Source organism: Eschrichtius robustus, chromosome 8 (assembly GCF_028021215.1).
Source record: "Eschrichtius robustus isolate mEscRob2 chromosome 8, mEscRob2.pri, whole genome shotgun sequence".
NCBI classification, from domain to species: Eukaryota; Metazoa; Chordata; class Mammalia; order Artiodactyla; family Eschrichtiidae; genus Eschrichtius; species Eschrichtius robustus.
In genome coordinates, this window is record NC_090831.1 from 85906535 (window position 1) to 85931225 (window position 24691).

Below are 24691 nucleotides of genomic sequence, written 5' to 3' on the forward strand. Positions count from 1 at the left end.
TGGCTGTTGAGTTGAAGTAATTACAGATTTTCAAACGCTTTTCTTAACTAGATGGACGTGTAATTGTACTTAAATACTATATTTTGGAAGGCTTTTTTATTGGTGTTTCTCTAGTGAGCTATTTATTGAATCTGTAATGTTTGAAGAAAGAATATTGGCTTTGGAGTCTGGCCGGAATTTGAATCCTGGCTCTGACACTCAATGTGTAACCATGGGCAAGCTACTTTAGTAATTACTTGGAGCCTCAGTTTTGTTTTGTTTTAATCTGCAGAAAGGGGATAATGATATCTGTGTTACAGAACTGTTTTAATTAGAATTTAATCAGAAAATTAATTGGACTTAATTAGAAAATGAATCTATGTAAGATAACTGTAATAATGCCTAAGATTTCTTTGCATAGGGTCTCTCTTACCACTTACATCCAGTTGTCATTAGTCCTGTTAAAATGATTTCTGAATTATCTTTCAAGTATTTTTCTGTCTTTCTTCACTGCTACTGTTCAGCTGGGAACCCTATGTCTTATTCACAAAAAGCAAGAACATATCTCTCTTTTTTCCTTTTTATAACCAACCTCTACCTTAGGTGCCCGACAGATAGTAGAAACTCAATAAGTATTCATTGAATCAGTGAATGAGTGATTGAATGGTTGAGGTAAACTTGTAGTTGATATCTCACTTTATTTTTTAATTTTTCACAATACTTCCAATTTGTCTTTCTAAAACACATTCTGGACAATTAATGTTTTAAGTTAAAAACTTCTTATAGCTCTCTAATGCAGGTTGGAGGTCAAATACATGAATAAGGAAGGCTATGCACAATCTGCCAAGTTGCTACAGTTTTAGTTACATCCATATCCAATTCCCCCTTCCATTTTCTCCTGCAGTCTGTGTTCTAGCCATGATAAGGTACTATTTCCCACTCCCAAGTTCTCTTGCCCTTTGCATACCTTTTGCTTTGTTCATGCTGCCTGTTCATCTGAGTAAAGAGAAGCAGTGGTGTAGAATGTTAGGTACCCTTGTTCTGGAGTCAATTCCCAGCTCTGTATTAGCTATATGACCTTGGGCAAGCTTTTTAATCTCTTTGTAGCCATTTTCCTCATGCACCAAAAAATGGGGATAATAATAATACCCACCATGTAGGGTTGTTGTGAGGATTAAATGAGTTAATCTATGTTATGTAAAGTGCTTAAGACAGTAGCTGGCATGCAGTATATGTCTAATTTTAACTGTTTGTTAATAATAATTGTCCAAAATTATGTAACATATTATTTTAACATTGCTTATAGCACCGGAGATGACTAGAACAGTGGGCTTTTCCGTTTATCTGAAAGGAAGTTGTTTACCACCTGAATTGGAAGGAAATACTGTTGTTTCTTATTCCAGACCTACAGGTAAGCATACAGTTGTTCATGAATTTACAAGCCTAATCACTTCTTTTAAGTTATTGGAGTTATGAGTTAAATGTTTAAGTGTTTAAAATGGGAAAACACATTGTAAAATATTATTAAATGAAAAAATATTCTTTTCTAGTGTTAAATAAAAATGTATGTTCAAATTACTTTGATGTGTTAGGAATAATTAGTGATAGTCTATTTAGCTGGTCTCCATATGTAATGTTTGATTCTATCTTTTCAATTAATAGCAAATATGATGTATTTTTATTCCCACTAGAAGAATGTTATCTAGCCAGACTTCATGTATTTGAACTAAAGAGAAAAGCCTAGTCTGAATTAGTAAAAAAGACTATTATGGGTTGCTGTAATATTAAGTCAGTCTTCAGAGTTTCAGACACTGCTTTAGTGATTAAAAAAAACTCTTTATTATCTTACATGTTAAAATATTTAAGAACAGGATCTGTATTATTTCAAGAAACTCTTAATAGATCAAAAAAGTTATCTTTAGTCCAGTTGAGATCTAATTATTATAAATTTCAACTTGGGTTCAATTTTATAGTTTTGTGTGTGTGTGTGTGTGTAGTGAATTTTTCATAGTAACAGTTTGACAATTAGTTGATTGATAGAATAAGAATAGTTATTGCTGTTTTTAAAAACCGTTTAAATGTGGTGTAACTGATAGGGTATTTCAACAATGTTGCATTTGTGTTTTTTAAGCATTTCTGTACAGTTTTCTTAATTTAAAAAGCTTAGAGATGCCTTATTCATATTTTTTTCTCTCTGTTGATACCTACTTTGCTTACTTAGCAATGTTTTTATGAGACTGATGCAACTACCTACTGTGCTAACAAGGCACCTTGGCAATGTTTTTAATAATAGTAGTTCTTATTTTGTCTAAGTGAATTTTCTGGTTTATGCATTGACAACTCTATGCTTGGAGGTGATTTTATAACTTTAGTACATGTTTTCAAAATCTGTTTCTCCTTCTTTGTAAGTTATTTTACTTTAAATTATTAAAAAATCATTTCTGGCCAGAAGTGACCACTTTAACCATTTACCTATATTTTCAAAATTTGGGGTAACATAAATATTTTATGGTTAAAAGGCTTTGCGAAACCTGGCTTTGGAGAGAAATACAAATCTTTTGTAAGGGATCAAAGAATGATGGACTTTTTAGTTGGATGTTTCTGAAAAGAACATTGAAATGTTCAGTGTTATTTTAATTTTGAGTTGTGAAATAAAAAACAGGAAATGTTGGCTAAAATCTCTAGATCATTTATCATTAATTGAACATCTCAATAATCATAGGCATGATTATACTTTTTATCTTTGTTACACCTTGTGTATGTAGGTATAGAGATTGTTGATACCTTAATTCAACTAATTATTTCATTTGCTTTCAAGGAAAAGTAGTGATACTGGTTGAAAATAAATTTAAAATAAAGAAATGGATTACCTAGCAAGTGGGCAAAAGGCTTAAAAATGCATTATGAAGTTATAAAATCATTCAGTGAGCTTATGGTTGCACATACCATTTTTAGCTATTATGCTTTTCTAAAGACAGAATTTGAAAGACTATAAATTATTACTAAACCAAAGAGCATAGGCATTAATTGGTTGAAAGTTAATTAGAAGTTAAAGTAAAAACAAGTCTATAAAAGTAAAAGAATACCAAGACAAGCTGAAAAAAAAATAGACATTGTTCCATAGTAGTATCTATTAACTAAAGTTATAAGCAAGACTAACTGGAAATATTAATATTATATATTTGTCTTTCACTCAAATTTTTTCCAAAAAATTCATTTAATGCTCTTGATGTCATTTACATATTGAGTCTGGTTTGCTTTTGGCTAGATCATATATCTTTACCTCTTTTTGCCACATTTATACTGGAATAACACCCTCTCATGGACTTCTGAGAATGAATGAAATATATTGTTAGATTTCATTTATTCATTTTATATTCTTCAATTGTGAATTGGCTTACCTTTATTGGAGGGCCATTTAAATCATCTGTAAGAATCTTGAAAATTTTAAATTATATTTTAAGCAGATATGTGTTAAGTTTGTGTTGTAATTTTATAACAGATAATTTGTTACATTTTCTCCCCTATCCCGTTTTGCATTGCCTCTGATGGATAGATCGAAATCCTGAGGGTAAGTGAAAAGATAATTTAGAACAAAATGAATTTCAGAACTGAAATTTGGTCAGTTAACTGAATTGGTATTATACCATGAATGAATTCTTTTTATGGACTGCTGTTTTAACCATAGCAACCTCTTTAGGGTGATTCAGTGCCTTGATCTGGCTATGGAGAAGCTAGTAGATGTTTCCACTTATAGATACTTGTTATTCATTATTAGTTGTTTCAGAGTCATGAGAAACAATGAAGCTCCATGACTTTTTTGAACAAAACCAAAGGCGCCACTGACAATTTATTTTTGTAAGTCATTGGTGATTTACCTGTATGCTCAGTTATCTTAGTGTACTTAAAAAGAGTAAGGAAAAAAATTCTGAATTCTAAATTGTATGATTCTGTATACCCCAAAATATTCACCTCTTTGATCAGAATGCCATGTGTACTCATTCTATGGGCCTATTCCTTGTCTTGTTTAGAATTTGTGGGGGAATATCATCAAAGGACTGACCCCTTGAACTTGCCTGGGTCAGTGTTGTCACCATTTTGCTTTCCCCAAATCCTTTGTTTACTACTCTGCTATAATACTTATCATAATATGAGTTTCATTAAGTTTGTTCCTTAGGTTCTCCTAGTAGATTTTTGAGCTCTTTAAGAGTAGGGTTCAAGTACTTATCTTAGGATTGTGCAGTATCTGGTTATATGGCAGGTACTCTATAAGGATCTTCTACTTTGATTATTTTTCCTCCTAGACGTAGACTTAATGTGATGGTTTGTCTTAGTTTATTAGCCATTTTAAGATTAGTATTAGATAATATTAATTAGTAATAATTAGATAAATAAAATACTTAAAAATAATGGCATTATTTACTCATATAGTTTTGGTGGTTCCAACAACCTGAGTTGCATAGTGTCTGGGAGGTGAATATATATTTATATGAGAAATATTTTAATAGAAGTAAGCTTTTAGCTTAATAACATAAAGTATACTTGTCAAATTAGAATTTGGGTTATTAAAAATAATTTTAATAATGAATATTTACTTTGCAAGATTTCAATGTAACTGATAAGATTTCACAATAACTTTTATAAAATACAATATTATTATTTAAATTATTTGTTTTGAGTTTTAAAAAAATCAGTAAAGGTTATTATTGAAAGGAATTTATTTCCTCTTACTAAAAATTCAGATCAAACCATGAGAAAAAAAATCACAATATATGGAAATTTTAGTATTTCAATGCAAACCTAAAGCTGGTTTTAATAATCTCTTATGATATATTTTAAAATTATAATTAAGCTTCAGGGAGTAGAGTTGAAATATTCAGCTTTACCTAGTAGGCAAGAAATTAATATGTGGCTACTTAGATCTTACTTACATAAGGCTTCAAATTTCAAAGACTTTTCCATTTTATTGGCCTGATCTGTTCAGGCTGTATTGCAGATAAGCAGTCCTGCTTTTACATATGGAAAAAGAGAAGCAATCGAGGTTTTATGTTGTCCCATAAGAGTTTGTCTCCATTATTTCTGCATTAAAGTTACATGACATGGGCAGTGTAAAACATGACTGCAGATGGAGCACAGTACGTAGCCAGACATAACAGGAAGGGATCAAGGAAGTTCTGGCTACCAGACATTGCTACTGCTTTGGGGTTCCTTGTTTTCAATAAGAAATGACTCTAGCAGGCCCCTGGAAAGAGTTCTAAAGGCATTATGTAGATGTGTAATATATAGATATAGTTATTCAACTCTGGTATATAAGTTCTTTTTTCTTTTTTTTAAAGCACATTTTGGCATCCCTCTTGACAGTGATACTGGTCTCTTGGGTGTGCCAGGGGTAATTAGAATTCTCTTCCTGGAAAAATTGTTCTGTCAGGAGTGATTTTGATCTGAATTTTCTCTCTAAGTGTTAAATAATTTTGTGATTAATTGCACCATGGTAGTTGCGACTATCCATTTCCTCTAGTAGGCTAGAAGGGGAAGTGTTTGAAGGAGAGGTGATTATATTTGTTAAAAAACTGTAGAAAAAAGTCAGTCTGATGAGTGAGTAGGCCAATATTTGAGTATTACAAATGACCAATTTCTTCTTTTCTCTCAGAATTATATTCAGAGAGTTGAATGAGCCAAATAGAGACTGTTTTGCCAACTAAATATCGCTGATGGTAGGCAGTTAGGATCAGTTAGGCTCTTTCAACTGAGTTGAAAGCTATCCTACTAGCAACTTTGGAAAGTCTTTAAATGCATATAATCCTTTCCTTCCTCATTACAGATACACGTATGCATACACTCACACATACCTCTACGTGTCTCTGGCTTCAGGTTCTTAGCTACAGTTATAGCCTGAAGAGTAACTGGTAGCCAAATCTGCATTTCAGGTTTCTTAAGAAAATGTAAATCTCAATAGAAATGTGCCTCTGATGAACTCCATGTCTAAACACTAGACGTTACATTTTGAAACGTTTGGGTTTTAATTTGATGGGAAGTAATATAAAATATTGGCAGTATAATTTTTCTTTTTAAAGGTATGGTTTCCTTAAACTGGTTTCTAAAGGATTTCATGCTTTTTTCCCCCCCAATGGTAAAACTTTTCAAGCTGCCATCATTTAAAAAATAGCCATAATCATTTTATTAAGTATGAGTGTCATCATTTTTCAAAGTAATGTTTTCCAAATGTCCTGTGAAACAGGTTTACAATTCCTGGAGAGAAAAGAAATTCTGGAGGGGTTCTTCAAATCTTAGCAACTGCAGACCATTGCCCTAGTGTGTGATATTGTCATTAACTGACTTAACTGAGCTGTGAATTGAGTTACAATGTATTTCCCTTCTTGGGTTTATTAGTGCTTGCAATCCATTTGTTTCAATTTCTGAAACATTTATATACCACCAGTTTCTTTAGCTCTGGGTTCTCAGAGTTTTAGGGTAATAATCTAAGTAACATAAGGCTAGTGTTGTTGATCATGATTAATTTTGTTTTACCACAAATTCAGTCAGTACCTGGTCCAAGTGAAGTAGAGCCACAGTTTCAGCAGTGTAGTTTTAGAAGAGCATTTACAGCCAAATTTTATTTGAACAATTAGCTCAGACTTTGGTTGAAAGTACATAGAAGATAGCTTCTCTTTGTGCATGTACAGAGTTGTCAGAAGATGAAGCATTTTTTCCCCGTTATTCTATTCATTGAAAATGAAGGAAATGGAACTAGGTTTCAGTTTCCTTGTTCTTTCCAGACTGCATCTATTAATTGAGGCTGTAATGTATATATTGTAGAGGAAAAACATTAGTAGGTATATTTCCATAATTTGGGGATATATGGAATATATGAAGTTGGAAAAAATAATGCTTTGTAATGTTTTTTGTGGTGATATTGATAGTTGTGGTCTGAGCAGTAGCTTAGATCATGTTACCATAATATTTTGAGTCAAAACATTTCATCATTTTAAAGTACAAATACACATGCCTCTAAAACCTCACAAAATGTCAGGAAATAATACCCTGGGACTTCTCTGAAGAGACACCAGTTATAATTTGCATCTAGGATTCCAGGAGAAGTGAATTTAACATCTGTTGGTTATGAGCAAAAAATGAGCTATGTAAAATTTGATGGATAATAGATTATGTTGAAGAGAATGACAAATATGCTCCACATGCTCTGAAAAAGTATTTAATTGGCCTCATATATCAATATGCTTGCCATTGTTGATGATCTCTTACTATCCTAGTGAATAAGTAGTTCTGAAAAGTGTACTCCCAGCTTGGTTATAGAGTAAACCACACAACTCCAATTGGCATTAACAAAATATATTGCTAATTCTAGGAATCCTATTTGGGATCATGTCTACAAACTTTACTGCTTCCGCTTTTGCTATTTTTAAGCTGCTCTCTGACTCCACTGTAAAGAAATAAAGGAATTAATGTGTGGATCTATCCAGTAGAGTAGAACATTTTAAGTTTTCCTTTTTTCTACAGTAGTTTACTAAGATATAGGTTTCTGTATATTATCTTTTGTCTTATCCAGTCAAAAATAGAATCCTAGTATAAAAGGAGAGAGAACTAAAGTTGTAGAATTGCTTTACTTGATTTATAAGTAGAGAGCCTAATTTGCTTTGGTTTCAGTTTCATTCTTTGTAAAAATATTAAAAGGAATGATTTTTAAAAACTTTAAATTCTGATATAAAACTCTTCATTGTTATTTATTTATGCAGTTACTTATTTCAATATACCTGTATACTTTCTGAAAAAAATTTGAGAATTGAATGACTATGTAAGCCTTTCAAAATGTTGCTTAACAGTGATATGTAAAGTTAAATGGATTGAGGAAAATTCAATTTGCATGAAAGTAATATTCTTCATATTGATGTGTAAAATGACATCATTAGAATGAACTTCATTAGAACTTCAGTAGGGCAAATTCTGCTTTCATGCTCATAATTTATTGCAAATTGTTAATTGTACTTCGAATCTTCAATAAGTAAAAAAACTAAAATTAAAAAATTCAGGGGGTAGAGAAATGATTAGATATGGTCATATAGAGTCTTCCTGATATAAATTTCATATTCTTTGCTCATTTTAGCAGATAGTCTTGGATTAGGGCTAGAGCTTTGAAGGTCTTAAAGACAGTTCAGTAATTGAATATAACTACATATAATGTTTTATATAGCATTCAACTGTGATGACTTTTAAAATATGATATTACTATTAAAGGCAGAGCTTATCCTATGCTCGTTTTTAAGATTTTATTTTTGCCTTGCACTTTTTGACAATAAAGTAAAAACATAAATTATGATAATGCTTTCCAGTTATTTCAGTTATGCTAAATGAAATGGGCAGGTAACAAACATTTAAACTAAGATATGTTGCTACTATGTACTACTATTAGTAGTACAATATTTTTCTTATTTGTCAAATTTATGAATATATATTTCTCTTTATTTCAGGCATTCCTCGAGTTAGCCAATGTAAGTTTAGACTTCCCCTGAAATTAATCTGCTTGCCAGGCCAGCCTTCAAAAACTGCAAGCCACAAACTAACTATTGATACCAACAAATCTCCAGTCAGTCTTCTCAGTCTCTTTCCAGGTAGGACTCTTGAAGTAACATGCCTGTAACATCAGAAATGTTAAGAATTTAGAATGGAATCCTTCATCAGCAGGTAATGATGGGGTAATTATCAGATAATTGTTAAGTCAGAATATAAAAGTGCCTCAAGGATTTTTTCATCTTGTTTGCGGGTTCAAAGGCAAATAGCTTATATCAACAAGGTAATAAAGCGTACCTTTTAAGTATGATTAAAATTATTATAATCATTATTTTGCTTCAGTATTCAGAAATGAAAACATCAAATGTTTCTTTTTAGGCTGTGGAATTATTTGGCTTGGAATGTAAATATTTATTATTCATCTTTCTTGTAGGTTTTCAAATATATCCCTTTTCTAAGCATGTAAATATTTATTATTCATCTTCATTGTAGGTTTTTGGAAATGTCCCTTCTAAAAGCATATTCTTATGCGCCTGAAAAGTAACCTCATAAGTAGGTGCTCTATGTGGTTCTGCTGTCTTCAGCAGCTGGAGGGGGCAGTGTCCATTCTTTGCCTCCAGTGCTTTAGAAGGGGCTACATGTATAAAGCTAGAATATCACAGCGAACATTATTGGTAATTTGTGAAGGTGTGACTTTCTCCAGGTGTTGGTTTTTCTTTTTGAGTAGCTTAGAAAAGAGAGAGGCATTGATTGGATAAAACATCTTTAGTTGCCAGGGTTTCTAATGTGTCGCATCTATTAACTTTCTTGGTGATGAGGTGGAATTAAAAAAAATAATCTGGGAATTAAATCGACCCTTTTAAATCCATCATTAAAAATCAGCACTGTTGACTGTAAGATGCATCTTCACCCTTGCATTAGTGGATAGGATTTAGAATACAAGTATTTCCCACAAGGTTTAGAAATTTATGGTAAGTCAACTTTTGTGTTATAACCTACTTAAAGTGACTAAAATTTATTTTTCATTAGTTTGAAGTTTTGTTTTTTTTTTAAGTTTAAGCTCACTTTTTTTTTTTTTTTAAGCTAACTTTTATTTATTTATTTATTTATGGCTGTGTTGGGTCTCCGTTTCTGTGCGAGGGCTTTCTCTAGTTGCGGCAAGTGGGGGCCACTCTTCATCGCGGTGCGCGGGCCTCTCACTATCGCAGCCTCTCCTGTTGCGGAGCACAGGGTCCAGACGCGCAGGCTCAGTAATTGTGGCTCACGGGCCCAGTTGCTCCACGGCATGTGGGATCTTCCCAGACCAGGGCTCGAACCTGCGTCCCCTGCATTAGCAGGCAGATTCTCAACCACTGCGCCACCAGGGAAGCCCCTGAAGTGTTTTTAAAAGCTTTATTTATGTATAACTCTATGAAAAATCTCCAAGATGCTCTTTATTACAATTAATCTATTCTTTAGTTTGAATGAGTTCGAGTGAATGAGTGTGTGTGTGTGTGTGTGTGTAGTTAGCAAATAGTTTTGTACCTTTTGGTTTCTTATTCCCTTTCATTCCCTTTCTTCTTCGTCAATTTTCTTATAAAAAATTTGGATTATAAAAAAGGCAGAGAGTCACTACCTTTAGAACATCTTATGCAAACATACTAGTTCCTTGGTCTCCTATTCTATCCTGACAACATAGTTGGAAATTGTATGTTGCGCACCAAATTTATTGATGCCTTTGAAAAATGTTTAAGACTCTGGCCTCTGAGTGGTCAATCTTTACTGCAGATGACTGAAACCGATGGAGATTGAATAAGAATGTATGCTTTTGACCAGAGAGGGTATCTCTGTAAGCTATGAATTGGGTAAGAAGTACTAAGGAAAGCTTAGATAACGCATGTGTCCTGATTTTGGAGTCAGTTGTTTTGATGTCACAGGTATCTTAGGCTCTTCAGCATATATTTGCTTCTTATTCACTTTAGAAATGGGACTCAATGACAAATTTAAAAAATTTCCCCTAAGAGTCAATTTATGTAATATAGTGTGTTCTCTTTTTGAGTTTCCAGATTTGTGTTCATATTAAACATGCTGGAATCCTGTAATTGTTTAAAAGAAGTACTCTTGCTACTTTTTCACTTTTCATGATACGTTTCACTCTTGCTATATATGACTTTTATATGTTGATGTTAAAGTTGCTATTACAAGTTATTTTTTAACGGAAATAAAATTAATGATCTTCATAGAGTAGAAATAAAACTACTTTTAATCTACATCTCTTTCTATTTGTTTATTTCAGTTCTTTTTTTTTGTATATTTAAAATTAATTTTTCTTATTACAAAAGAAATGTGAAATTTAGGAATGGATAACCAAAAAGAAGAAAATGAAAGTTACTGGTAATTCTTACACCCAGCAATATCTACTTATATTTCATTACATTTTCCTACTCTTTTAAAAAATATTTTTTCTAAGCATTTCATCCCCCCAGAGAATATTACTTTGCATATTGTTGGGAGACACCTTTCTATATAATTAGATTTTTTATTTTATGATTTTAATGATTACATACTATTCTATCATAAATCATTTGGCCAGCATTATATTTTTCTGTATTTATGTTGTTTTCAGTTTATTAATATTGTAAATATATTATAGCAATATTTCTCTAAATTTATTATTACTTCTTTGATGAATATGTAAAAGTGGAATTACTGAGTCAAGCAAAGGATAATAATATTTTTAAAGCTTTTGAAATATAATGTAAAATTGACTTCCTGAAGGGCCACTAGTTAACTCTATCAACAGTGTTTGAATGGAGGTGTCTAGTGCCCCAAATACTGGCCAGTAGAGAATATTATAATTATAAAAAGCTTTAATATGCTTAGTGGCTATATAGAAAATATTTATTTACATATATATATATATATATATATATATATATAATTATCTGGAGTGATTTTGGCTAAATGTGACTTAAGCAAGATAATATGTATTTTTTATCTCAGATAAAGAGAGGTCCACAAGTGGGCAATGGAAGCTGGTATAGTGGTTTGTGAATGTTATCAAAGACCCAGCTTTTTTCTTTCTTTGCAATGTGCATTCTCTAGTGTGTTGGCTTGTTCCATGGCAATAGGATAGCTGCTTTGGCTTAAGTCATCATAACTGACTACAGGGCAGGAGGTAGGGGAAAGAGATAGCTATAGCAATGACTGTAACTTTTATCAGAAAGGCATGTTTCCATAAACTTCTTAGGAGATTTCTACTTAGGCCTCAATAGCCAAAATACTGTCACATGGCCTCTTCTAGCAGTAAAGGGGGCTGAGAACTACTGTAGATGGGCTGGGGAAAAGGAGGCTGGGAATAGATGTTAAATTAGCTGACATTCATTGTATGCCATGATACCAGTAATTTTACACAAAAATTTTACATAAATGTAATAACAAATAGCGTGCTATTGTAGCAGCCTTTTATGGTACTCAGATATATGGCTATCTTTCCTTGTCAATGAATTTGTATTTTAATGTTTACATAATATTCTATTGTTTAGGGGTGCCATGTACATAGCTTTTTTGTACTTCTCTGTTTCTCTTTGGAGAAATTCCTTGAAGATAAATGACTGAGTTAAAGGATATGCACATTTGAAAACTTTATTCAAATGCCAAAGTTACTTCCAGAATAATTGTATCAGGTTACAAGCCCAACATCAGGGTTTGTACCCAGGATAGCAGCTGGATTTAAAGCTTTTAAAATTTTTGACATGGTTAGGTGAAATATGACATCTCTTTTTAAAATTTGCATTTCTAAATTATTTGTTAGCATAGAAATTTTGTAATTGTTATTAACTACTTGTATTCTTTTAACATATAAGGTTTATATTTTTAGGCAGTAAAATTTATTTTAAAATTTAATTTTATAACTGCTTTATTTAGTTTCAAGTTTTCATGTTGTTCTTAGAATGATCTCTATTTTAAGATTATAAAATATTAATTATATTTTCTTCTGGTACATTTTAATACATTCTTTAATTCTGAAACACAGCTTCAGTATATATTTTTTGTTTTTATAAAAAACAACTTTATTGAAGTATAACTTATGTACACATGTATAAAGTATACAATTTGGTAAGTTTTGGTGTTTGTATATACCTTTGAAACCACCCCTGCAATCATGATGCTGAAAATATCCATCACCCCAAAGAGCTTCCTTGTGCCCCTTTGTGATCTGTTTTTCCCCCATCCCCAGGCAACCACTGGTTTCCTTTCTGTCACTATAGATTAGTTTGCACTTTCTAAAGTTTTATAAAATGGAATTACTCAGTATGTGCTCTTTTTTGTCTGCCTTCTTTCATTCCCTTATCAGATTATATGACTTGCACATATTTTCTCCCAGTCTATGGCATGTCTTTTCATTCTTTTAACAGTGTCTTTGGAAGAGCAGAAGTTCTTAATTTTGATAAAGCCCAATTTATCTGGTCTTTTCTTTTATGGATCATGATTTTAATGTTATATTTAAGAAATTTTTGCCTAACTCAAGGTTACAAAGTTTTTCTCGTACTTGTTTTTCTAGAAGTTTTCTAGTTTTATGTTTTATATTTAGGGCTCTTATCCATTTTGAATTGATATTTATGTATGGTGTGAGATATGGATAAAATTCATATTTTTGCATATGAGTATCTAATGTTCCAGCACTACTTTTTTTTTTTTTTTTTGGCTTCACCACGCGGCTTGAGGGATCTTAGTTCCCCAACCAGGGATTGAACCCGTGCCCCCTGCAGTGGAAGTGTGGAGTCCTAACCACTGGACTGCCAGGGAATTCCCCCAAACTACTTTTGAAAAGACTATTTTTTTCCACTGAATCACCTTTGCAAAGTTGTTGAAAATCATCTGAATGTATATCATAGGACTATATAAATCATCAGAATGTATATATATATTTCTGCTCAGTTTGTTCCATTGATCTATTTGTCTTTGCCCATCAATATTGCTATATACCAATAGCATAGTGTCTTAATTACTATATATAAGTCTAGAAGTCAGGTAGCGTAATTTCTCCAACTTTATTCTTTTATTTTCAAAGTTGTCTTGGATGTTCTAGATCATCTGCATTTTCACATGAATCTTAGAATCAGCTTATCAATTTAAAAAATGCCTGAGATTTTGATTGTAATTGGGATTGCAACTGATCTAATTCTATAGATCAATTTGGAGAGAAACAACATCTTAACAATATTGAACATGGTAAAAATTGCTCCACTTATCCTAGTTTCTTAAGATGAAAGTAGAGACCTTCCTTTATTTAGGACATATTTTATTTTTCTCACTAAGAGTTTATAGTTTTCAATGTACAGGTCTTACAAACCTCTGTCAGATTTATCCCTAAAATATATTTTGATGTGATTGCAAATTGTAGTGTTTTATTTCAATTTCAAATTGTTCTTTCCTAGTACATAGAAATACAATTGGTTTTTGTATATTGATCTTGTATCACACAGCATTGTTTCTACTAGCTTTTTTTTTTTGTAGATTTAATCAGATTTTCTACATAGATGATCATGTCATCTGTAAGTGAAAACAGTTTTACCTCTTCCTTGCCAATCTGGAGATTCAGTTTGTTTATTTTTTGCTTGCTTTTTAACCTTGACTAGAACCTCTGGACGATGTTGAATAGTAATGGTGAGAGCAGACATTCAGTCTTTCAGCATTAAATATGTTTTAGATGTAAGTATTTTGTAGGTGTCCTTTACACGCTTGGGGAAGTTTCCTTTTATACCAAGTTTGCTATGAGTTTTATTAGGAACAGATATTTAATTTTTTCAATGCTTTTTCTACATCAATTGAGATATTTTATATCATTTTCTTCTTTAGTCTGTTAATAGGTGGATTACATTGATTAATTTTTTAATGTTAGCCCTACTGTGCATTCTTGAGATAAATCATACTTTATCATGATGTATTTTCCTTTCAGTAGACTGTTGGATTTAATTTGTTAAACTTTATAATTTTTACATCTGTGTTTATAAGGGATATTGATCTGTAATTTTGCTTCTTTATAATTATGTGTCATTAATGTGGAGTTCATGGAATGAATTGGGAAATATTTACCTCCCTTCAATTTTTTTGAACAGTGTGCAGAATTGGTATTATTTTTTGCTTAAATAGTTGGAAGAATTCACTAGAGAAGTTTTCCAGACATAGAGTTTTCTGTATGGGATAGCTTTTAAACTACAAATTCAATTTCTTCAAAAGATATAGGCCTCTTGAGGTTATCTATTTCTTATCGAGTGAACTTTGTTAGTTTCTGTCTTTCAGGGAATATGTACATTTCATCTGAATTGTTGAATTTATTGGCATAAGGTTGTTCATAATATTTTCTGATCCTTTTAATATCTGTAGAATCTGTAGTGATGACAACTCACTCATTACTGATACTGCTAATTTGTGTTTTCTCTCTTTTTTGTTCCTGATCTGTTGACTAGAGTTTTATCCATTTTATCTCGCTTTGAAAAACCAGCTTTTTGTTTCATTCATTTCCTCTTTTTATTTTTTGTTTTCTACTCCTTTTAATTTCTCCCATACTCCTTTCTTGTGCTTACTTTGGGTTTAATTTTCTTTTCTTGGTTAGTTGGTTAATGCTATAAAATTTCCTCTACTGCTTTAGCTGCATCCTACAAATGATGAAATGTTGTAATTTTAATTTTCATTCAGTATAAAACAGTTTTAAATTCCCCTTTTGATTTCTTTTTTGACCCTAGTGTTATTTAGAAGTATGGTATGTAGTTTCCAAACTCTTGGGGATTTTCCATACAACTTTTGTTATTGATTTGGAATTCAGTTTCACTGTGGTAGGAAAACATACTTTGTATGCCTGGAATCCTTTTAAATTTATTGAAACTTATTTAATGGCCCCAAGATAGGACTGTTTTTATAAATGTTCCACGTGCATTTGAAAATAATGGATTTTCTGCTGTTGTAGGGTGGGATCTTATGTAAATGTCAGTTAAGGCAAGTTTTCTGATAATGTTTTTAATCTTCTATATCCTTACTGATTTTCTGTCTACATGTGTCAATTATTTTATTTTATTTTTTTTTATAAGAGTAACCACCTCTTTTTTTATATATATAAATTTATTTATTTATTTTTGGCTGTGTTGGGTCTTCGTTGCTGTGCGTGGGCTTCTCTCCATTGCAGTGCACCGGCTTCTAATTGTGGTGGCTTCTCTCTGCAGAGCACGGGCTCTAGGCTCTCAGGCCTCAGCAGCTGCGGCACACAGGCTCAGCAGCTGTAGCTTGTGGGCTCCAGAGCGCAGGCTCAGCAGTTGTGGCGCACAGGCCTAGCTGCTCCACGGCATGTGGGATCCTCCCGGACCAGGGATCGAACCCGTGTCCCCTGCATTGGCAGGTGGACTCTCAACCACTGCGCCACCAGGGAAGCCCTACATGTGTCAATTATTGAGAGTAGTTTGTTGAAGTCTTCAACTATAATTTGTCTATTTCTTTTTTTTTTTTTTTTTGCAGATCTGAAGTTTTTGCTTCATACATTTTAAAGCTCTGTTTTAGGCACATGAAAGTTTAGGTGTATAATGTTCTCTTGATTATTATGAAATAGCTTCTGTCTTTGTTAATATTCTTTGCTCTAAAATCTACTTTTATGATATTTATATAGCTATTCCAACTTTCTTTTCCGTAGTGTTACAGTGATATATATGTATATTTCCTTTTAAGATGTTTACATCTTTATATTTAAAGTAGGTTTCTTATAGGTAGCATACAGTTGAGTCTTGGCTTTTTTAATGCAATACAATATTATCTATCTTTTAATTGGGGTGTTTAGACCATTTTTAAAAAAAATAAATTTATTTACTTATTTTTGGCTGCGTTGGGTCTTCATTGCTGCGCGCAGGCTTTCTCTAGTGGCGGCGAGCGGGGACTACTCTTCGTTGCAGTGTGCGGGCTTCTCATTGCGGTGGCGTCTCTTGTTGTGGAGCATGGGCTCTAGGCACACGGGCTTCAGTAGCTGTGGCACGTGGGCTCAGTAGTTGTGGCTCTCGGGCTCTAGAGCACAGGCTCAGTAGTTGTGGCGTATGGGCTTAGTTGCTCTGCGGCATGTGCGATCTTCCCGGACCAGGGCTCAAACCTGTGTCCCCTGCATTGGCAGGCGGACTCTTAAGCACTGCGCCACCAGGGAAGTCCCTAGACCATTTATTTATTTAAAAATTTTTGTAAAATTAATTAATTAATTAATTTTTGGCTGCGTTGGGTCTTCGTTTCTGTGCGAGGGCTTTCTCTAGTTGCAGCAAGTGGGGGCCACTCTTCATCGCGGTGCACGGGCCTCTCACTATCGCGGCCTCTCTTGTTGCAGAGCACAGGCTCCAGATGCGCAGGCTCAGTAGTTGTGGCTCACGGGCCCAGTTGCTCTGAGGCGTGTGGGATCTTCCCAGACCAGGGCTCGAACCCGTGTCCCCTGCATTGGCAGGCAGAGTCTCAACCACTGCGCCACCAGGGAAGCCCTGACCATTTATTTTTAATGTGATTATTGATATGGTTGGTTTTAAATCTACCATCTTGCTCTTTGTTTTCTATTTGCCTCATCTGTTTTTTTTTCTGCATTCTTTTTTTTTTAAAGATTCTTTTTGATGTGGACCATTTTAAAAGTCTTTATTGAATTTGTTACAATATTGCTTCTGTTTTTTTTTTTTTTTATGTTTTGGTTTTTTGGTCACGAGGCATGTGGGATCTTAGCTCCCCGACCAGGGATCAAACCCGCACCCCCTTCATTGGAAGGTGAAGTCTTTTTTTTTTTTTTTTTTTAACATCTTTATTGGAGTATAATTGCTTTACAATGGTGTGTTAGTTTCTGCTTTATAACAAAGTGAATCAGTTATACATATACATATGTCCCCATATTTCTTCCCTCTTGCGTCTCCCTCCCTCCCACCCTCCCTATCCCACCCCTCTAGGTGGTCACAAAGCACCGAGCTGATCTCCCTGTGCTTTGCGGCTGCTTCCCACTAGCTATCTATTTTACGTTTGGTAGCGTACATATGTCCATGCCACTCTCTCACTTTATCCCAGTGTACCCTTCCCCCTCCCCATATCCTCAAGTCCATTCTCTAGTAGGTCTGCATCTTTATTCCCGTCTTGCCCCTAGGAAGGTGAAGTCTTAACCACTGGACCTCCAGGGAAGTCCCCTCCTGCATTCTTTTGAATTGAGTATGTTTTATGATTCCATTTTATCTCCTTTGTTGTCTTATTCACTATACCACCTAGTGTTAATTTAGATGCTTCTTTGAAGCTTATGGCAGTGTTTCTCAACCTTTCTTTTATGATTTTCTCCACAAGACTTTTTAGAATCTTTTTCTTAATCAGCCCCTCCACACAGTTTTAGTACCACAGATAATCCTGTATATCTGTTCACATTCTATATGAATATGTTTTTATAGATAAAATGAGTAAGATTTTTCTGAACTCTATAAATTTTTTTTAACATCGTTATTGGAGTGTAATTGCTTTACAATGGATGAACCCTATAAATTGATTTTTGCCCCTTTGGAAGCAATATTTCCCTGTCAAAAATGCACAGATGCATAATACTGTGTACATCTTTAACTTATCACAGTCTATCTTTAGGTGATAGTATAATGCCTCGAACATACTATAAGACTCGTACAATAGTATACTTCCATTTCTCCCCTCCCAGCCTTTTTGCTATTGTTGTTTTATATTTTATATCTACATATATTATACAGCTTGCAATACATTGTTATGAATTTTGCTTTAAACAGTGATTATCTTTTTAAAAAAATTTTTTATATTGGAGTATAGTTGATTAGCAATGTTCTGTTAGTTTCAGGTGTACGGCAGAGTAATTCAGTCATACATGTACAGTGATTCTCTTTTTAAGAGATATTAATAATTAAGACAATGATCTTATATATTTACTCATGGAGTTACCTTTTCCACTGCTCTTCTTCATTCCTTTGTGTAGAACCAGGTTCCATCTGGTATCATTTTCCTTTTTTCTTGAAGTACTTTGTTAACGTTTCTTTTAGTGTAGAAATACTGGTGATGAATTTTTTCAGCTTTTGTAGGTCTGAAAATGTATTTTTTCACCATTTTTTTGAAAGTTATTTTCACTAGGTAAAGATTGTAGGTTGACAATGTTTTTCTTTCAATATTGTAAAGATATTGCTCCATTGATTTCTGGCATTGATTTAAGACATAAGCTGTACCTCTATATGTAATATGTCTTTTCTCTCTGGCTGCTTTTAAGATTTTTTTCTTTAAGAAATTCATTTTTGGTGTACCTTGGTTTAGTTTTTTGGTTTTGTTGTATTTTTATTTTGCTTGTGCTCGGTGTTTGTTAAGATATATGTATATATATTTTAACATCTTTACTGGAGTATAATTGCTTTACAATGGTGTGTTAGTTTCTGCTGTACAACAAAATGAATCAGCTATACGTATACATATATCCCCATACCCCCTCCCTCTTGTGTCTCCCTCCCACCCTCCCTATCCCACCCCGGTAGGTGGTCACAAAGCACCGAGCTGATCTCCCTGTGCTATGCGGCTGCTTCCCACTAGCTATCTATTTCACATTTGGTAGTCTATATAAGTCCATCCCACTCTCTCACTTGTCCCAGCTTACCCTTCCTCCTCCCTGTGTCCTGAAGTCCATTCTCTAAATCTGCATCTTTATTCCTGTCCTGCCCCTAGGTTCTTCAGAACCATTTTTTTTTTTTTAGATTCCATATATGTGTGTTAGCATATGGTATTAGTTTTTCTCTTTCTGACTTACTTAATTCTGTATGACAGACTCTACGTCCATCCACCTCACTACAAATAACTCAATTTCGTTTCTTTTTATGGCTGAGTAATATTCCATTGTATATATGTGCCACATCTTCTTTATCCATTCATCTGTTGATGGACACTTAGGTTGCTTCCATGTCCTGGCTATTGTAAATAGAGCTGCAGGGAACATTGTGGTACATGACTCTTTTTGAATGATGGTTTTCTCAGGGTATATGCCCAGGAGTGGGATTGCTGGGTGGTGTGGTAGTTCTATTTTTAGTTTTTTAAGGAACCTCCATACTCTTCTCCATAGTGGCTGTATCAATTTACATTCCCACCAACAGTGCAAGGTGGTTCCCTTTTCTCTACACCCTCTCCAGCATTTAATGTTTGTAGACTTTTTGGTGATGGCCATTCTGACCGGTGTGAGGTGATACCTCATTGTAGTTTTGATTTGCATTTCTCTAATGATTAGTGATGTTGAGCAATCTTTCATGTGTTTCTTGGCAATCTGTATATCTTCCATGGAGAAATGTCTATTTAGATCTTCTGCCCATTTTTGGATTGGGTTGTTTATTTTTTTGATATTGAGCTACATGAGCTGCTTGTAAATTTTGGAGATTAATCCTTTGTCAGTTGCTTTATTTGCAAATATTTTCTCCAGTTCTGAGGGTTGTCTTTTCATCCTGTTTATGGTTTCCTTTGCTGTGGGAAAGCTTTTAACTTTCATTAGGTCCCATTTGTATACTTTTGTTTTTATTTCCATTTCTCTAGGAGGTGGGTCAAAAAGGATCTTGCTGTGATTTATGTCATAGAGTGTTCTGCCTATGTTTTCCTCTAATAGTTTTATAGTGTCTGGCCTTACATTTAGGTCTTTACTCCATTTTGGGTTTCTTTTTGTGTATGGTGTTAGGGAGTGTTCTAATTTCATTCTTTAACATGTAGCTGTCCAGTTTTCCCAGCACCACTTCTTGAAGAGGCTGTCTTTTCTCCATTGTATATTCTTGCCTCCTTTATCAAAGATAAGGTGACTATATGTGCCTGGGTTTATCTCTGGGCTTTCTATTCTGTCCATTGATCTATATTTCTGTTTTTGTGCCAGTACCATACTGTCTTGATTACTGTAGCTTTGTAGTATAGTCTGAAGTCAGGGAGCCTGATTCCTCCAGCTCCGTTTTTCTTTCTTAAGATTGCTCTGGTTATTTGGGGTCTTTTGTGTTTCCATACAAATTGTGAAAGTTTTTGTTCTAGTTCTGTGAATAATGGCATTGGTAGTTTGATAGGGATTGCATTGAATCTGTAGATTCCTTTGGGTAGTGTAGTCATTTTCACAATGTTGATTCTTCCAATCCAAGAACATGGTATGTCTCTCCATCTGTTTGTATCATCTTTAATTTCTTTCATCAGTGTCTTATATAGTTTTCTGCATACAGGTCTTTTGTCTCCTTAGGTAGGTTTATTCCTAGGTATTTTATTCTTTTTGTTGCAATGGTAAATGGAAGTGTTTCCTTAATTTCTCTTTCAGATTTTTCCTCATTAACGTATAGGAATGCAAAAGATTTCTGAGCATTAATTTTGTATCCTGCTACTTTACCAAATTCATTGATTAGCTCTCGTAGTTTTCTTGTAGAGTCTTTAGGATTCTCTATGTATAGTATCATGTCATCTGCAAACAGTGACAGTTTTACTTCTTCTTTTCTGATTTGGATTCCTTTTATTTCTTTTTCCTCTCTGATTGCTGGGCTAAAACTTCCAAAAGTGTGTTGAATAATAGTGGTGAGAGTGGGCAACCTTGTCTTGTTCCTGATCTTAGTGGAAATGGTTACAGTTTTTCACCATTGAGAACGATGCTGGCTGTGGGTTTGTCATATATGGCCTTTATTATGTTGAGGTAAGTTCCCTCTCTGCCTACTTTCTGGAGGGTTTTTATCATACATGGGTGTTGAATTTTGTTGAAAGCTTTTTCTGCATCTATTGAGATGATCATACAGTTTTTATCCTTCAATTTTTTTAGTATGGGTTATCACATTAATTGATTTCCGTATATTGAAGAATCCTTGCATTCCTGGGATAAACCCCACTTCATCGTGGTGTATGATGCTTTTAATGTGCTGTTGGATTCTGTTTGCTAGTATTTTTTTGAGAATTTTTGCATCTATGTTCATCAGTGTATTGGCCTGTAATTTTCTTTCTTTGTGACATCTTTGTCTGGTTTTGGTATCAGGGTGATGGTGGTTTCGTAGAATGAGTTTGGGAGTGATTCTCCCTCTGCTATGTTTTGGAAGAGTTTGAGATGATAGGTGTTAGCTTTTCTCTAAATGTTTGGTAGAATTCGCCTGTGAGGCCATCTGGTCCTGGGCTTTTGTTTGTCAGAAGATTTTTAATCACAGTTTCAATTTCAGTGCTTGTGATTGGTCTGTTTGTATCTTCTGGTTCTTCCTGGTTCAGTCTCGGAAGGTTGTGCTTTTCTAAGAATTTGTCCATTTCTTCCAGGTTGTCCATTTTATTGGCATATAGTTGCTTGTAGTAATCTCTCATGATCCTTTGTATTTCTGCAGTGTCAGCTGTTACTTCTCCTTTTTCAGTTCTAATTCTATTGATTTGAGTCTTCTCCCTTATTTTCTTGATGAGTCTGGCTAATGGCTTATCAATTTTGTTTATCTTCTCAAAGAACCAGCTTTTAGTTTTATTAACCTTTGCTATCGTTTCCTTCATTTCTTTTTCATTTATTTCTGATCTGATCTTTATGATTTCTTTCCTTCTGCTAACTTTGGGGTTTTTTGTTGTTTCTCTAACTGCTTTAGGTGTAAGGTTAGGTTGTTGATTTGAGATGTTTCTTGTTTCTTGGGGTAGGATTGTATTGCTATAAACTTCCCTCTTAGAACTGCTTTTGCTGCATCCCATAGGTTTTGGGTCGTCGTGTTTTCATTGTCATTTGTTTCTAGGTATTTTTTGATTTCCTCTTTGATTTCTTCAGTGATCTCTTGGTTATTAAGTAGTGTATTGTTTAGCCACCATGTGTTTCTATTTTTTACAGATTTTTTCCTATAATTGATATCTAGTCTCTTAGCGTTGTGGTCAGAAAAGATACTGGATATGATTTCAATTTTCTTGAATTTACCAAGGCTTGATTTGTGACCCAAGATATGATCTATCTGAAGAATGTTCCATGCGCACTTGAGAAGAAAGTGTATTCTGTTGTTTTTGGATAGAATGTCGTGTAAATATCAATGAAGCCCATCATGTGTAATGTATCATTTAAAGGTTGTGTTTCCTTATTTATTTTCATTTTGGATGATCTGTCCATTTGTGGAAGTGGGGTGTTAAAGTCCCCTACAGTGATTGCGTTACTGTCGATTTCCCCTATTATGGCTGTTAGCTTTTGCCTTATGTATTGAGGTGCTCCTATGTTGGGTGCATAAATATTTACAATTGTTATATCTTCTTCTTGTATTGATCCCTTGATCATTAGGTAGTGTCCTTCTTTGTCTCTTGTAATAGTCTTTATTTTAAAGTCTATTTTGTCTGATATGAGAACTGCTACTCCAGCTTTCTTTTGATTTCCATTTGTATGGAATATCTTTTTCCATCCCCTCACTTTCAGTCTGTATGTGTCCCTAGATCTGAAGTGGGTCTCTTGTAGACAGTATATGTATGGGTCTTGTTTTTGTATCCATTCAGCCAGTCTATGTCTTTTGGTTGGAGCATTTAATCCATTTACACTTAAGGTAATTATCAATATGTATGTTCCTATTACCGTTTTCTTGATTGTTTTGGGTTTGTTATTGTAGGTCTTTTCCTTCTCTTGTGTTTCCTGCCTATAGAAGTTCCTTTAGCATTTGTTGTAAAGCTGGTTTGGTGGTGCTGAATTCTCTTAGCTTTTGCTTCTGAGGCTGCTAGGAGAGATTTCCCTTTCTCTTCTTTGTTCATACAGCTCCTGGGGTTCTGCTTTGGATTTGGCCCTGCCTCTGTGTGTTGGTCGCCTGAGGGGGTGTATTCTTCCCTCAGACAGGACGGGGTTAAAGTAGCAGCTGATTAGGGGGCTCTGGCTCACTCAGGCTGGGGGTAGGGAAGGATACAGAATGCTCGGTGAGCCTGTGGTGGCAGAGGCTGGCATGACATTGCACCATCCTGAGGCGCACCATTTGTTCTCCTGGGGAAGTTGTCCATGGATCATGGGAGCCTGGCAGTGGCGGGCTGTACAGGCTCCCAGGAGGGGAGGTGTGGATAGTGACATGTGCTTGTACACAGGCTTCTTGGTGGCTGCAGTAGCAGTCTTAGTGTTTCATGCCCGTCCCTGGGGTCCACACTGATAGCCACAGCTTCCGCCCCGTCACTGGAGCTCCTTTAGGTGGTGCTCTGAATCCCCTCTCCTCGCGCACCCTGAAACAATGGTCTCTTGCGCCTTAGGCAGGTCCATACTTTTTCCTAGACTCCCTCCTGGCTAGCTGTGGCGCACTAGCCCCCTTCAGGCTGTGTTCACACAGCCAACCCCAGTCCTCTCCCTGGGATCTGACCTCCGAAGAAGCCGGAGCCTCAGCTCCCAGCCCCGAGCCGTCCCGGCCGACAGGTGAGCAGACAAGCCTCTCGGGCTGGTGAGTGCTGGTGGGCACTGATCCTCTGTTGGGAATCTCTCTGCTTTGCCCTCTGCACTCCGGTTGCTGCACTCTCCTCCCTGGCTCCGAAGCTTCCCCCCGCCACCCCCCGTCTCCACCAGTGAAGGGGCTACCTAGCGTGTGGAAACTTTTCCTCCTTCACAGCTCCCTCCCAGAGGTGCAGGTCCCATCCCTATTCTTTTGTCTCTGTTTTTTCTTTTTTCTTTTTCCCTACCCAGGTATGTGGGGAGTTTCTTGCCTTTTGGGAAGTCTGAGGTCTTCTGCCAGCATTCAGTAGGTGTTCTGTAGGAGTTGTTCCACATGTAGGTGTATTTCTGATGTATTTGTGGGGAGGAGGGTGATCTCCATGTCTTACTCCTCTACCATCTTGAAGGTCTCCCTCTGTTAAGATATTTTGATCTATGGGTTATAATTTTTATCCAATTTGGAAATATTTTGGCTATTATTTTTTCAAATATTTTTTTCTGTCTCCACTCCTTTTTTCATCTTTATTTTAAGGACTCCAATTATATGTATATTTCTCACTTGAGGTTGTCCCAGAGCTCAATGATGCTGTTTTTCTTTTTTCAATCTTTTTTCTCTTTGTGCTTTTTTTTGGGTAGTTTCTACTGCTATACATTCAACTTATTTCTTTTTTCAGTGTGTAATGTGTTCATAATCCCACTCAGTGTATTTTTTTAATCTCAGACATTGTAGTTGTCATCTCTCAAGGTTTGATTTGGGTCTCTCTCTTTTTAAAAAAATTTTTCCACGTCTCTATTTAATATAGCTCCTTTGAATATTTATAATAATATAATAATTAT

At 34.7% G+C, this 24691-nt stretch overlaps 1 protein-coding gene across 4 annotated transcripts in view; it reads left to right on the forward strand.

The window, feature by feature from the left end:
- Nucleotides 1-24691, forward strand: part of BBS9 (Bardet-Biedl syndrome 9) — a 469951-nt gene that overhangs the window by 200497 nt on the left and 244763 nt on the right. For 3 of the 4 annotated variants that reach the window (XM_068549287.1, XM_068549291.1, XM_068549289.1), the window contains exons 14-16: nucleotides 1286-1390; nucleotides 3536-3550; nucleotides 8463-8603. In XM_068549287.1, coding sequence (XP_068405388.1) covers nucleotides 1286-1390; nucleotides 3536-3550; nucleotides 8463-8603 — 261 coding nt within the window. The remainder of the gene's footprint in view (nucleotides 1-1285; nucleotides 1391-3535; nucleotides 3551-8462; nucleotides 8604-24691) is intronic. The other variant, XM_068549288.1, reaches the window with a different exon arrangement.